This window comes from Phacochoerus africanus, chromosome 5 (genome assembly GCF_016906955.1).
Source record: "Phacochoerus africanus isolate WHEZ1 chromosome 5, ROS_Pafr_v1, whole genome shotgun sequence".
NCBI classification, from domain to species: Eukaryota; Metazoa; Chordata; class Mammalia; order Artiodactyla; family Suidae; genus Phacochoerus; species Phacochoerus africanus.
Genome location: NC_062548.1, coordinates 58,902,249 through 58,918,676, shown reverse-complemented (window position 1 = coordinate 58,918,676; position 16,428 = coordinate 58,902,249). Strand labels below are relative to the sequence as shown.

The 16,428-nt window shown below is 41.0% G+C and overlaps 1 protein-coding gene across 2 annotated transcripts in view; it reads left to right on the top strand.

Annotated features, from left to right (window-relative positions):
- The first annotated feature begins 580 nt into the window (after positions 1–580).
- Positions 581–16,428, top strand: part of EIF5B (eukaryotic translation initiation factor 5B) — a 69,614-nt gene continuing 53,766 nt past the window's right edge. The window contains exon 1 of one of the 2 annotated variants that reach the window (XM_047781449.1): positions 581–814. In XM_047781449.1, the coding sequence (XP_047637405.1) occupies positions 780–814 (35 nt within the window). In that variant the 5' untranslated portion in view covers positions 581–779. The remainder of the gene's footprint in view (positions 815–16,428) is intronic. The other variant, XM_047781448.1, reaches the window with a different exon arrangement.

The window sequence follows — 16,428 nt, the reverse complement described above, 5'->3', positions numbered from 1 at the left end:
TAGAACACTCATAACCCCAATAGGGTTCCCTCGAGACTTTTCCTAACAAATTTTTAGCACTCGCCCTCGCTTTGGATGTAAAGATTACGATCTACTTTGGAGAGTTAATGAGCGTGTTCTTGTTTTCCGGTTTTTGTTTATTTTGGGGGTCGGTAACTACATACTGCAGAATTCATGAACTTGACTGAGAGGCCCAAGGACGTCCCTGGATTTCTCTTCGTCCCTTGGGAACATGGAGACCGCTCACCATTAGTTCATTGTGGTTCTTTCCTGAACTTCACGCAGCTGAGAGTACAGAAGTATAGAGGTGGAATGGTGGCAGGGAATCACAAAGTTTATTTCTGAACTGAGCTACAATTCCCCAAGTGTGTGTTCCCTTCCCGGTTGGGCTCGACGGGAAATTTTCAGCTTCATTGTCCACTTTGGGTTCTAGAACTTGGAAACAGCGCGGGCGTCGGTGCGCGGCGGACGCTTGTGGGGCAGGGGGCGCTCGAGCTCCCGCCTGGCGGGCGGGTCACTGGAGACGCTCTACCCTAGGCGCAGCTCTCGATGAGCCTCGCCCTGCGTCCCCACGCCGAGGCGGCGGGGCGATGCGCTTGCGCACTCAGAGCTCACACCATATGTGCCCTGTCCCAGTGCGCGGGTCTGTGGAGAGCCGGGTGCGAGAGGCGGCAGCGAAGGGGGGACGGAGCCGAACGGAGCCCGAAGTCAGCCGGAGGACTGTGGGTCTGTGAGAGCCCGAACAGAGGGGCTGGGTCTGCGAGCGCCGCTGACAAACGATGGGGAAGAAGCAGAAAAACAAGAGCGAAGACAGGTAGCAGTGGCGGGGTCCCCACGGTGGGGGCCGGCGCTGCTCAGGGGGTCGCGCGCGTCCCTCGGGCCCGAGGTGGACCGGGTTCGAGGCTCGAGACCCACTCGGCGGGGCACCGGCCGGGCCCAGAGCGGGTCACGCGGGACCGAGACCCCAGTTCCGGGCGGGCGCGAGGGCCTCGGCGGCCGGCGGGTTCCCAGCCGAGACTCGGACCCCTCGCTCCCCTCTCCCGGCCCGGGGAAGGGGTCGCGGCCAGTTGTTTAGGGATCCGCGGCCCAGGGCTCGGGCGGCCTCACCGGGCCAGGAGCTGCTTGGCCATCGCGGCCCGGGGGTTGGGAGGTTTTTTGCGGCCGCACTATTGGCGAGGGTCAAGAAGAGGTTTTTTTTTTTTTTTTGCCTTTGTACCTCTGAATTCTTGGAGACAGGGAGTTGGGATCTGATATGCCCACAGCCAGGTTTTCCCACCCTCTCAGCTGCACGGGTATGTAGGAGTTCTAGGAAGAAGTGGATAAGCTGGTTCCCTCTTAACTTTAGTTAATTTGGGTACAGTTTTCACTTACTTAAAGGCTGATTGTCCAGACTCCATGCTTTTTGCTTTCTTTCTTCCGGCCTGTCTTTTGGTCATTTCTTTGCTCTCTAGCACCTCCCCTAAGGAAGGAGAAGGAGAGAAACAAACCAGCCAGGGTCGCTCTTTTCTAACCACTTAAAAGCCTTTGGAAGTGGAGTGTAAGGGTGTAGGTAGAGTTCTGTACCCTGAGATTATTGGAACATTTCTGGGTGTCATCTTCGATTGAGTTCTTTTCTCATTGAAAAGGTTTATTTCCTGGGAAGGAAAAATAGCTGTTACTTTTCACCTTTGTATACTTCTCAGTAAGTTCAGACAGCTAAGGGCGGGGGTAAGATAAATTCAAAACATAAAAACAACCTGTGTTAGTTCATCATTTGGCTCAAACGGTGGTCTTAAAGTAAGATTACTAGTTGTGTCCTCACCTGGCCCTCACCTCGCTGATGAATGGAATTAAAAAACATCCAGGTAAGTCTTGTATTTCAGTTACAGGTGTATTGGAGGAAGTTAATTGCTTTGAAGAATAGACCTTATTGTTAATCAAACCAGGTAAATAAGACAAAATAAGCAGAATTCTGGGGTGATTTAGTGGGACAAAATTTCTCTGCTTTTGACAGGATGTTTTGGTGCATAGGATTTTTTTTTTTTCCTTCAGCCTTACACAAGAAATAGATGAGTGTAGTAAAGCTTCATGTACTAATTACCCAGATTACCCAGCTTCAAACATTGTTGTCACATAACTGGTCTTTTTGGTCTACCTGCAGCATATTTTAAAGCGACTTCTCAAAAATCCTTTCCTGTGTAAGTCTTTCAGGCATATCTGAAAAATAATTACTTGAGGGTCAAAAAGAACCACAGAAACATAATATAAAACACAACCATAACGCCATCATTCAATCTAAGGGATACTATCCATAATTTCTTCAGTATTATAAAGTGTCCAGTTATTTATTTATTTATTTATTTTTTAATTTATTTTTTTGTCTTTTTGCTATTTCTTGGGCCGCTGCTCCCTCGGAATATGGAGGTTCCCAGGCTAGGGGTCTAATCGGAGCTGTAGCCACCGGCCTACGCCAGAGCCACAGCAACTCGGGATCCGAGCCGCGTCTGCAACCTACACCACAGCTCACGGCAACGCCGGATCGTTAACCCACTGAGCAAGGGCAGGGACCGAACCTGCAACCTCATGGTTCCTAGTCGGATTCGTTAACCACCGCACCACGACGGGAACTCCCAGTTAGTTTTTTAATTTCACTGATTCTTATTAAAATATATATATATATATTTTTTACAATTGGTTTATTTGGATCAGGATTATAGAAATCTGTGCTTTCTTCCTTTCTTTTTTTTTTTTTTAATGACCACACTTCAGCATATGGAAGTTCCTGGGCCAGAGATAGAATCTGAACGGCAGCTGCAGCCTACACTGCAGCTGTGGCAACACTAGTTCCTTTAACCCACTGCGGCTCTGAAATGACCCAGGTTGCTACAGTTGGACTCAACCCACTGTGCCACAGTGGGAACTCCTGAAGTCTGTTCTTTAGATTAAAAAAAAAAAAAAATCCATATCATTTGTACTTAGTTTTTACTTTGCAAACTCTTTCACAATGGAAAAAAGCTCTTGAGAGATTTGTTCTCCTCTGTATTTTTTTTTTTTTTTTAAGAAAAGGGAGTGTCTTTTGTTGATTCATAAAGATTTTCATGGATGATGTAAAGTTTAAAGTACCAACACTGGAGCCTGTTGTTAAATAATTGGCTTGGTGGTAGAGAAGGAATATTACTCGGTTTTTTCCCCCTGAAACTAAATCTGTAGTCTTTTTTTTTTTTTGACATATTGAAGGAAAGGTGGCAGTGTCATTGAAAAAGGCATTTTCTCATTAGCCAATGTCAAGTTTGTTTAATGCTTTGTGGACTTCTTTGCTTGAATCCTTTTCAGATTGTATCTAAGAAAATCTAGGAGTTTGCAGAGCCCCCTTTAACCGGAGTTGCTGCACCTTTTTGTTTTGGTGTTACACAAAAAGACATTTGGGGCAGGGCTGCAAGGGGAGGTGTCAGGAAGGTCCACTGCTTTGTAAGTTAGTTTGCTTTGACTTGTATATTTAAATAGTACTTTCTTAGAGGATATTTTGAATATTTGTAATAGGAACAAAAACAGACTGGGAAGCAAGTCTAAAAGGGGAAAGTGTTGTTTTAGCATTGATAGCTTGTTTGTGTAAAATGAGCTATTTATCTGGTTTTACTCTCTTGTATAAAGAGCCCCACTTGAAAAGCTTTTACATTCATCCCACCTTCCTGTCCTTCCATGGTGTCCTAAGCCAGGCATGTTTCTACTCAGGAAGAATTGGGTGAGAAATGAAGCACTTGTCAGGTCTGGGAAAGAACATAAAACACTTCCCTGGTTTAATCCTTACATCATTATGTTAAATTCTTAGCTCCTCAGTACTCATTTAAAATTAGATTTTTACTACTTAATCTGAGTACCTAATTTTATTCAGATCAGGTATGTTTTGTTTTGTCATATCAGTGACCTTTGTTTAAACACCGAGTTCTAGAATTTTGTTTCAGCTTGTATAGTTCTTTTTTTTTTTTTTTTTGTCTTTTTGCCATTTCTTGGGCCGCTCCCGCAGCATATGGAGGTTCCCAGGCTAGGTGTCGAATCGGAGCTGTAGCCACCAGGCCTATGCCAGAGCCGCAGCAACGCGGGATCCGAGCCGGGTCTGCAATTTACACCACAGCTCATAGCAACACTGGATGCTTAACCCACTGAGCAAGGCCAGGGATCGAACCGGCAACCTCACGGTTCCTAGTCAGATTCGTTAGGTACCGAGCCGCGACGGGAACTCCAGCTTGTATAGTTCTGAGAGTGAGATTTTGATAGGTATTCAGCAAGCTTTCCTGCCTTTTTCAGTTTACTGGGGTGGGATTCATTATTCACGGATCAAACAAAATAGAAGGCCAATATTTTCACTTCTTCCTATAACCTTCCCAGTCATCAGTTTATATAATTGGGACCATGTCTTATGGGATTTTTGTGTACACTAGTGATATCCTACTATTTCCACTTATTTAACATGATGGATGTTCTCTTGCTGATGTATGCAGGGATAAAAGAATCTCGATTATCTAGTTTTTCACAGTTAGCCTACACTTCGTCACTCTGATCCTTTTTAAAAAATTTTTAATCTCCCAAATGTGATAGTTATATTTTTCAGATTACAAGGAATGTGGTATGTTAACTTAATTGCTGGGATTAATACATCTCCATGCCTCACAAAGGATAGGGCAGGAAGATAAGGTGATAGCTTGACCTATCCCACCGTCAGACTGGGGGTGGGGGTGTCATTCAGGAGTCAGAAAGTCAAGATTCAGTAGAGTTTTAGGATATCTTTAGCTATGATTCTCTGGGCTAGTGCTGAGCTAGTAGAGTGATTCTTCTATTCTTTGATTTTAACTCCACATAGTGCTCCTGTCATTTCTGGCAAAATTGCTCCTTTTTGGGGAGTTCTGGCTATCGTGAGACAGCTGCCTACATTTTAGAGTTTTGTCTTGCTGTCGGAAATTCCTTCTAGTCAGTTATGATCAGGGTAGCAGGGTCTCTCCCCTGTCATGCTTATGAGCCTGTCCAGAAGGAGCCGTGAGCACAGCAAGTGGTACCCCAAAGCTTCCCAGAGAGGAAATAGTCCAAATGGCAAATAGCTCAGAGTCTAGTTCAACAAAGGGATTTACTTGTCATTTGCAAGTATTTGTTTTTTTTGTCTTTTTGCCATTTCTTGGGCTGCTCCCGCGGCATATGGAGGTTCCCAGGCTAGGGGTCTAATCGGAGCTGTAGCCACCGGCCTACGCCAGAGCCACAGCAATGTGGGATCCGAGCCAAGTCTGCAACCTACACCACAGCTCATGGCAACGCCGGATTGTTAACCCACTGAGCAAGGGCGGGGATGGAACCCGCAACCTCATGGTTCCTAGTTGGATTCGTTAACCACTGCGCCACGACAGGAACTCCTCATTTGCAAGTATTTGAATTAATAAACCTATTCACATACATTAGGTCAAAAAAGAAAAAAGATTTGAGAGTTCTCTTGGCTTAGCCTGTTCCTATCCTGATACTTTAGGAAATTGATATGTGGAAGGAGGGAAAGAAGTCCCCTTTTAAACTTGTTAGCTTATAGTAACCTCTTCAGCTTTCTATACTGCTCATTTCTGGGAAGCTGATGTAGCTACTTTTTAATTTTTTTTTCCAGTCGCACCTGTGGCACATGGACATTCCTGGGCCAGGGGTTGAATTGGATCTGCAGCTGTGGCATGCTCCTCAGCAATGGCAACACCAGGTCTGAGCCACAGGTGAAGGCAGTGCTGGATTCTTAACCCACTGAGCCAAACCAGAGATCCAATCTGAATCCTCACTGAGACAACGTTGGGTCCTTAACGCACTGAGCCACTCATGATGCAGCTATTTATTTTTATTTTTTTGCTTTTTAGGGCCACATCCACGGCATACGGAAGTTCTCAGGCTAGGGGTCAAATGAGAGCTGCAGCTGCTGGCCTGTGCCACAGCAAGGCCAGATCTGAACCACGTTTTGTGACCTACACCAGAGCTCACGGCAACATTGGATCCCCAACCCACTGAGTGAGGCCGGGGATCAAACCAGCATCCTCATGGATACTAGTCAGATTTGTTTCCCCTGTGCCACAGTGGGAACTCCGTGATGCAGCTGCTTTTGATATTACTTGCGTGCTGGTTGTGCTTTACTTAACCTTCTAAGTTTATTCCAGTCTTGCAGTTGATCTATGAGTAAAGCATTGTTTTACTGAGGAATTGAGTGGTTAGAACAGGAGTTCTCAAAATTTCTGTTCCTAGGATCTCCTTACTCTTTTAAAAGCCCTTTGGGTTCGTTAGTAATTTATATTGGTTATGTTAATTAATACCATATTACACATTTAAACTGAAAAATTCTTTTAAATATTTATTGATTTAAAATGTAAATTATAAGCACATTACATATTAACATATATAACATTGTCAAATCGTTTTCAAAAAAACAACGAAAAAGAGCAGTGCTAAACATTTTTGCAAACCTCTTTACTGTCTGGCCTAGTAGAAGATTGCTTGATTCTCGTCTCCATTCAGTCTGTAGCATTGTCACACATCAGGTGGCCTCTGCAAAATGCCACCGTACAGTTGTGAGAAAATGAGAACGAGAAAAGGCTAATACTATTTTGGAAATAGTTTTGACCCCTTGAATTAGTTTAGTCTCCTTGAGTAGGTCACGGGGGGACTACTTTGACAACTGTTGATTTTAGGGGTTCCTTAACTAGATTTAGACATTTGTGAGATACTTTCCAATCTGTTTGACTTCCATTAATGTTTGCCCAGCAGGTGCTTAGAATGCTTAGGATTTACTCTGACATCTCTGAGCATGTTCATGCTCTTGATATTTTACCCACTTAACAATTTTCTTTATTTTTTTATGGAGTAAGTGGATTTATCAAGGTCTATTAAAAATCTGTTGGGACAGATTTTAATTGGGAGTCTTATTAAGTTTTTAGATTATTTGGTACATATACCTTTATGTTATTGATTGAATCATTCCTTTCAAGAAACCTATTGTCTCCTTAAGCATGAAAGTGCCAGGTATTGTTCTAGATGCTGAAATACAGTGATGGACAAATGAGTCATGTGACATGCTTCTCTGGTTAATTATCAATGAAATTGTATTATTTTCTTTATTTGAGCCTTTAGGATATTTCTTGTTTGCTTTATTCCTCAGTATCTTATGGTTTTGCTTGCTGTTAATATAGGAAATCTTCCCCCCCCCACCCCTTTTTTGGCCACTCCATGACAGGGAGTTCCTGAGCCAGGGATCATATCTGAGCTGCAGTTGTGGCCTGCTGTGGTGACACCAGATCCTTAACCCTTTGTTCCTGGCCAGGGATCAAATCTGTGTCCCAGGGCTCCAGAGACACACAGGGGGTATTCCTAGGGAAAACTAGGGAAACTTTTTTCTTTTAGGTTGATCTGACCAACTTACTGATTTACTGAACTCTGTTATTAAATGTAGCTGTGTCGTGGCTCAGTGGTTAACAAATCCAACTAGGAACCAGGAGGTTGTTGGTTCGATCCCTGGCCTTGCTCAGTGGGTTAAGGATCCGGCGTTGCCCTGCGCTGTGGTGTAGGTTGCAGACGTGGCTTGGATCCGGCATTGCTGTGGCTGTGGTGTAGGCCGGAGGCTACAGCTCCAATTCGACCCCTAGCCTGGGAACCTCCATATACTTTGGGTGCAGCTCTAGAAAAGACAAAAAAGAAAAAAAAAAGTAGCTATGTAAAAGATGAAGCCTAAATTGTGCTTAGATTATCAGTTTGTGAATATATGTAGTAGTAAAGAGGGAGAGAGCAAGGAGAAAAATTAAAGACATTATAGCAGCATTTGAATGTTTTAGTGACAGATAACTTCTCTCTTTCTACCTTATGCCTTGTGTCACATATGTACTATTAAGAAATTTTATTTTTTTCTTGCTTTTTAGGGCGGCATCTGATGCACATGGAGGTTCCCAGGTTAGGGGTCAAATTGGGGCTACAGCTGTCGGCCTATGCCACAGCCACAGCAACTCGTGATCCAAGCCACATTTGCAACCTATATCACAGCTCACAGCATCCCTGACCCACTGAGCAAGGCCAGGGATGGAATCTAAACCCTCGCAGATAATAGTAGGATTTGTTTCTGCTGTGCCACAGTGAGAACTCCAAGAAACTTTAATACAGGTGTTTTGAACTCATTAAACAGAATTTATTTATTTATTTATTTATTGTCTTTTTGCTATTTCTTTGGGCCGCTCCCGCGGCATATGGAGGTTCCCAGGCTAGGGGTTGAATCGAAGCTGTAGCCACCGGCCTACGCCAGAGCCACAGCAACGCGGGATCCTAGCCGTGACTGCAACCTACACCACAGCTCACGGCAACGCTGGATCCTTAACCCACTGAGCAAGGGCAGGGACCGAACCCGCAACCTCATGGTTCCTAGTCGGATTCGTTAACCACTGCGCCACGATGGGAACTCCCCAGTAAACAGAATTTAAATAATCACAGGAGTTCCTGTTGTGTCTCAGCGGTTAACAAACCCGACGGGCATCCATGAGGACATGGGTTTGATCCTTGGCCTTGCTCAGAGGGTTAAGGATCCCATATTGCCGTGGCTGTGGCGTAGGCCAGTGGCTACAGCTTTGATTGGACCCCTAGCCTGGGAACTTCCATATGCCTCGGGTGTGACCTTAAAAAGACCAAAAAAAAAAAAAAAGAAAGAAAGAAAAGGAAGGAAATAATCACAGTGTACTATTTGCCCTAGTAATTATCATGGTATTTACCTAATTTTAATAATGAAAAATGCTTCATGTAGAAGCAGTAACTATGCTGTAACTACCTTGTGATCTGGAGAAAGGGGAAAGGTATAAAGATATAAGAACTGCTTGATATAACATGTTATAGAAGATACAACATGGAAGAGAAAACTGAAATTTAGCATAATAATGTGCTTGAGGCTTAGAGCCTCTAAGCTATTAAGCCAAACCTGACTCCAGAACCTGTGTTTTTTTTTTTTTTTTTTTACTGTGCTATACTAGCTGATTTAAGAAATGATACTCTGAAATGTAGACTTTCCAAAGAAAAATGAATATCTATATAGGATCTTTACTGGTGAAGCAACTAGTAAAGATTAAGAATTTACCAAAGGAGGTAGAAGAATGACAGCCATTGTCCATAGGTCAGTCAGTGCCAAAAATTTTTAAAGAATTTCTTTCTCACTTATCCTTAATTAACTAACTGACTATCTCATAGCCTAAGATGAAAGCAGTGATGATTGAATGTTTCATTCCTTCCCATGTCATACATGGTATATAAAGTTTCAGGTAGGGTTTTTCAGAGGAATTCCTACTTTTCACCAAGGTAGCAGTCATTTTTTAGAGCCATTGGTTTTTCAAATCTTCCTTTGGTGATAGATACTTTCTATTGAGATATAAAATATTGTTTGGTTTCTAAAACATCTTTCCTACCATAAACTTTGTATAAACAGTCTCCGAAAACACAAAGTACTATTTTAACTCAGATTTGTTTCATTAGGTTTTAGGCACTGAGCTGTGATAAAACTAATAGATGTGACTCACAGTACTGTAGTAGTTGGAATTTCTTCTAAGTTTAGAATCGCATGTCCTAAGAATCCATTGTATGGATATGCCACATTTTTACCTATCCATCAGTTAATGGAGATCTGGATTGTTCAACTTTTTGGCTGTTATGAATAATAAATACGGCTTTAAAAATCTGCTTTTGGGTTTTGGTGTGGACATGTGTTTTCAGTTCTTTGGGGTATATACCTAGGAGTGAAATTGCTGGGTCAATTGTAACTCTAACTTTTCCAGGAATTGCCAACTAGTTTTAACTTTCTTCTCCCAGGAACTGCCAAAGTTGCTGCTCCCTTTTACATTACAGCCAGTGATGTATAGAATTTTAGTTTCTCTGAATCCTCATCAACACTTGTTATTGTCTGACTTTCTGATTATAGCCATTCTAGTGGGTGTGAAGTTGTGTCTTATTGTGACTTTTGCTTATTGTGACTTTTTTCATGATGGCTTAAGATGTTGATGTTGAGTATCTTTTCATGTCCAGATCTTTTGTTTGGAGATCTATTCAGATCCTTTGCCTCTTTTAAAATTGAGTTCTTTATTTAGTCTAGATGCAAATCCTTTATCAGACATGATTTGCAGGTATTTTCGCCACAGAATATTCTGTGGGTTATGTTTATTTTCTGCCGTAGGGGAATGTTGTTTCACTTTCTTAATGGTATCCTTTATAGCACAAAATTTAATCATACTAATCTGTTTCTTCTTGGTTGCTTGTGCTTTTGGTGTCAGATCTAAGAAATCACCAAATCTAAGGTCATGAAGATTTACTATGTTTTCTTCTAGTAGCTTTATAATTTTAGTTCTTACATTTAGACCTTTGAGCCTAAGGGGTTTGAGGTTAATATTTTCATGCTGTCTGAGGTAGGGGTCTAACCTGATTCTTTATATGTGGATATTCAGTTGTCCCAGCACTATTTTTTTTATGTTTTAATTTTGTTTATTTATTTATTTATTTGTCATTTTAGGGCTGTACCTGTGGCATATGGAGGTTCCCAGGCTAGGGGATGAATTGGAGCTATAGCCGCTGGACTACACCACAGCCACAGCAGATCCCACCTGTGTCTGTGCTCTATACCCATAGCTCACAGCTACACGGGATCCTTAACCTACTGAGCAAGGCCAGGGATCAAACTTGTGTCCTCATGGATGCTAGTCAGATTTGTTTCTGTTGAGCCACGATGGGAACTCCTTTTTTTTTTTTAAAAGAGGTTACTGTTTCTCTAATTCCTTATTGAAATCAATTGACCATATGTGTAGGTTTATTTCTGAACTGTTTTGTTTCATTGATCTATGTGTCTTTCCTTATGGCAGTATCACACTGTCTTGATTACTATAGCTTTGTTAGTAAATTTGAAATTGGGAAGTGTGATTTCTCTAACTTCTTTTTTGAGATTGTTTTGACTAATCTAGATTCCTTGCATCTCCATACAGATTTTATGGTTAGATTCTCAATTAAAAAAAAAAAAGCAGCTGGGATTTTGATTGGGATTGCATCTCTTCTGCAGATCAGTTTTGGGAGTATTGCCAGAATGCCTTCAGATCCATGAACATGGAATGTTTTTAGGTCTTTAGCTTCTTTCAGTGATTTTTTTGGGTAGTTTTCAGAGTACATTTGCAACTCTTTTAAAAAGTTATTCTGAGGCATTTCTTTATGCTATTGTAATATAATTATTTTTTAGTTTCATTTTTAGATTGTTTATTGCTGGTGAATGGTTTAAATACAATTGATTTTTATATATTGATCTTCTGATGGCAATCTTACTGAAGTCATATTTAGCTTGAAAGGTTTTTTGTTTATGTGAATTCCTTATGATTTTCTTTGTACACAGTCACATCATCAGTTCACATAGTTTTATCCTTCTTTTTGAATCTAAATGGCTTTTATTTCTGTGTCTTGCCTTAAGCTCTGGCTAGATATTATTGTCTACTGTTGAATAGAAGTGGGGAAAGTGGACATCCTTGTCTTGTTTCTGATCTTAAGGGGCAAAAGGCTTTCAGTTTTTCCCATTAAGTGTTTTAGGTGTGTTTTTTGTAGACATTCTTTTTTTCAGATTGAAAGTTTCTCTTCTGTTCCTAGTTTGTTGAGTGTTTTTTTTCCCTCCATGAATAGGTGTTGGATTTTGTTAGATGGCTGTTATTTCATCTGTTGAGATGATTATATGGTTTTCTCACGTACTCCATTTATATATGGTGAATTACATCAATTGATTTTCATGTGTTGAACCAACTTTACAGTCCTATGAGAGATCCCACTTGGTCATGGTATACAATCCTTGTATGTTCATGGATGTAGTTTGCTAGTGTTCTGTTGAGGATTTCTTTTTCTTTCTTTTTTTTTCTTTCTTTTTTTTTTAACTTTTTATTATAAAAATTTTAAGCACATAGAACAGTTGTATACGCCTCACCTAGATTTAATCATTGTTATAGTATTTTGTTGTCATTTTTGTTTTTATGTATTTTATAGACATCTTGACATTTTCTCTCTTGAAATGTTTCCTTTTATAACCATAATACCCTTATTCCACCTAGTGCATTTAACACAGATAATACTTTTTTTTTTTTTGTCTTTTCCAGGGCTGCATCCGCGGCACATGGAGGTACCCAGGCTAGGGGTCCAATCGGAGCTGTAGCTGCTGGCCTACACCACAGCCACAGCAACGCAGGATCTGAGCCATAGCTGCAACATACACCACTGCTGCAACGTACATCACATCTCACAGCAACGCCAGATCATTAACCCACTGAGTGAGGCCAGGGATCAAACCCACAACTTCATGGTTCCTAGTTGGATTTGTTAAACACTGAGCCACAATGGGAACTCCAGCACAGATAATACTTAACATCCAGTTCATACAGCTCCACAATAGCTTTCTTTCTTTCTTTTCTTTTTTTGTCTTTTGTCTTTTCAGGGCCACAGCCGCAGCATATGGAGGTTCCCAGGCTGGGGGTTGAATGAGAGCTACAGCTGCCAACCTATCCCACAGCCACAGTAACATGGGATCCAAGCCACATCTGCAAACTACACCACAGCTCATGGCAACGCCAGATGCCCAACCCACTGAGCGGGGCCAGGGATCGAACCCGCAACCTCATGGTTACTAGTTGGGTTTGCCAACCATTGAGACATAATGGGAACTCCCACAATAGCTTTCATAGTTGGTTTGTTGAAACCAGTTTGCAGACAAGGTTCAGACTGCATTTCATTGTGGTGTAGCTCTTAATTTTTGAAAGTCACACTTTCATTATAGGTATCTGGCTAAAATTACTCTCCCCCCCCCATGTAAGTCGTCTTTTATGTTCTCATGCTGAATTTACAATTTTTAGGTCTTGGTCATCTCAGCCTATTGGTAATTAGGTAATTGGTAATTAGAATGGAGGAGAATTATTAGAGAGACATTTAAGTAGCAGTTGTGTTCTGTGCTGTTGTTTGGTTTACGGACAAAATCTTTTTGCAGGTCTATAGACTTACTACTCCTGATTGAGGAATGATGTGTTAAATTATATTAGTTATTTCTTGATTGGGTGGTATGAAATATCAATTTTGTGAGAATTTTTTGAGACTAAATTCATATAAGATTAACCATTTTAAATGTACAATTCTGTGGCATTTAGTACATTCACAGTGTTGTGCAATCTTCCCTGTCTAGTTCCAGAACATTTTCATCACTTCAAAGGAGATCCTCTATCATTAAGCAGTTACGTCCCCTTTCCGTCCCCCTCTCATTCACTAGCAACCACTAATATACTAGGAATCTGGGTCTTTTTTTTTGTCTTTTTTTAGGGCTGCACCCATGGCATATGGAAGTTCCCAGGTTAGGGCTCCAGTCAGAACTGTAGCTGCCAGCCTACACCACAGCCATAGCAATGCCAGATCTGAGCTGTGTCTGCGACCTACACCACAGCTCACGGCAACACCAGATCCTTAACCCATTGAGCGAGGCCAGGGATTGAACCTGCAACCTCATGGTTCCTAGTGGGATTCGATGGGAACTCCAGGAATACAGGTTTGTTGTTTGTTTGTTTGTTTTTTGGCACCGTCAATGGCATGCGGAAGTCCTGGGGCCAGGATTGAACCTGTGCCATAGCAGCAATCTGAGCTGCTGCAGTGACAGTGCTGGATCCTTAGCCTCCTGAGCCACCAGGGCACTCCTACTCTTTTGATTTACCTATTCTGGATATTTCATGTAAATAGGATCATACCATGCTATGATGTTTTGTGTGTGGGTTCTTTGATCTTGCTTGTTTTCAGGGTTCCCCCGTGTTTAGAATGTATCCATAATTCATTTTTTTTAAATGGTTGAATAATATTCCATTATGTGTATATACCGCATAATGTTTACTCATTCATCCAACAATGGGTGTTTCAGTTGTTTCCACATTTTGGCTATTGTGAAAAGTGCTGCTATGAACGGAAACTCCATGACAGAAACTCCTTTCCTCATTTTTAAATTGGCTTGTTTCTCTGTTGAATTGTAAGAGTTTTTTATATATTTTGGATACTTGATTCTTAGAAGGTAAGGTATATGATTTGTAAATATTTTCTCCCATTGTGTTGTGGGTTGTCTTTTTACTATCTTGATATAGTGCCCTTTTTACAAAATACTTAATTTTGATAAAATTGAGTTGCCTATTTTTTATTGTTTTTGCTTATGCTTTTGGTGTTATATCTAAGAATCCACTGCTAAGTCATACCAGGTCATGAAAATTTATTTATATGTTTTTTTTCTTAAGAGTTTTATTGTTTCATCTCTAACAGGTTATAACCCATTTTGAGGTAATTTTTGTATACAGTTTGAGGTAGGGGCCCAACTTTTTTATGTGTGGAGATCTAATCCTGGCACTGTTTGTTGAAGAGATTATTTCTTTCCCTAGTGATTAGTTTTGGTACTGCTGTTGAATCAATTGACCATGGATGAATGGATTTATTTCTGGACTTTCAGTTTTATTCTTTAGGTGTTTACATTTTTCCTTAGTACCACATTGGTTTGATTACTGTGGTGTGAATTTTCTTAAATGAAAAATTTCAAACATAGACAAAAGTAGATAACTCACCTGTACATCACCCAAGCTTCAAATATTACTGATTCATAGATTACCTTGTTTCGTCTGTATCCAGCGCACTCTCTTCATCCCTCTCTCCACTATATTGACACAACCCCAGACATTTGCACATATTTCCGGAGGTTACATATCAGTTATAAGAAAGATTTACATCTTTTTTTTTTTTGTCTTTTTTAGCTATTTCTTGGGCCGCTCCCACGGCATATGGAGGTTCCCAGGCTAGGGGTCGAATTGGAGCTGCAGCCACCGGCCTACACGAGAGCTACAGCAATGCGGGATCCGAGCCGTGTCTGCAACCTACACCACAGCTCATAGCAACGCCGGATCCTTAACCCACTGAGCAAGGGCAGGGATGGAACCCGCAACCTCGTGGTTCCTAGTCGGATTTGTTAACCTCTGCGCCACGACGGGAACTCCGATTTACATCTTAAATATAAATTTTGAGTGGTACGTTTCCATTCATTTGGAAAATTCACATACAGAGACTCCTTATCTGTGCTAGATAAATGAAATGTCATTGTAGTTTTCTCTGGGATTTTTAAACAGGTGTTTGAAAATACTGTTTTCAGAAAAAGTGAATTTGGAAATTTTACTGTGCTCAAACTACAGTAATTGTTAGAGTGGTAGATAGGGTGTTTATTGAGCTGCAGTGAGGACTCTGGTGAGCCTTGCCTACTGTATGAAAATTGAGGTTGCTATTCCAGAATAGGGTTTTTTCTTTATTTAATAGTGCCTATTAAGAATGTGTTATATTTCCTGCTGGTTGTTAGTTGTAGAACGTAAGGAGGTGAATTGAGCATAGAAAAAGGAGTTTTCTGTTCTCAAAAGAGCTTACGTTTTAATATAGCAAATAGGCATGTGCAGGGATAACAGTGAGGAAGTGAAGGGCAAATGTGGGGTTCAAGTTAAATATGGGAGTGCCACCCTCAAAATTTCAAATTGGCCTTCTAGAGTTACTGCATGTATGTCTTGCAGATCCCTTTCTAACTAAATCTTCCATCAGGTGAGTAAGCCAGGTGAGAAGGAACAGGAGTGTGGTGTATGTTTCTAGTATGCAAGATCTTGAGTTGCTTCTCTCTTTCCTAATAATTCTGCACACAGGTGCAGCCAGACCATTCTAATGATGGTGTTGCTCAGCAAGTGAGAAGTACCCTCCCCTGAGAATAGTTACCTGCATCAAATTTTTATTAATATTTAATTGGCTCTACCAGGCATTATCAAAGGAAATTAGGTGGGTATAATTCTTTTTTTTTTTTTTTTTTAATTTTTTTAGGTCTGCACCGGCAGTACATGGTGGTTCCCAGGTTAGGGGTCGAATCGGAGCACTAGCTGCTGGCCTACATCACAGCCATAGCCACGCCAGATTGGAGCCGCATCTGCGACCTACACCACAGTTCATGGCAATGCTGAATCCTTAACCCACTGAGTGAAGCTAGGGATTAAACCAACAACCTCCTGGTTACTAGTTGGATTATTTCCACTGCACCACAACAGGAACTCTGAATAATTCTTTAACACTGATTAAGGACCAGAGTTACTTTTACAGAGTACAAAGATTATGAGTTCACTTTCAGTGAGTATTTGAAGTGTTCAATTTAATCAATGGAGATCATAAATTATGTCCTTAGAGGTGTTAATTGAGAACGTTGACTTAATGATCAATACTGTTTATGTATGTTTTTAGGCATAAAACTAAGCATGAACTCCTAGCTCTTATGTACTTGAAATCCTAAAGATGTCTATATTGAATAGTAACAAATACAATAAAAATTTTTAAAGTTCAAATTGGGCAGCATTGATGTGAAGAATGATACTGTTG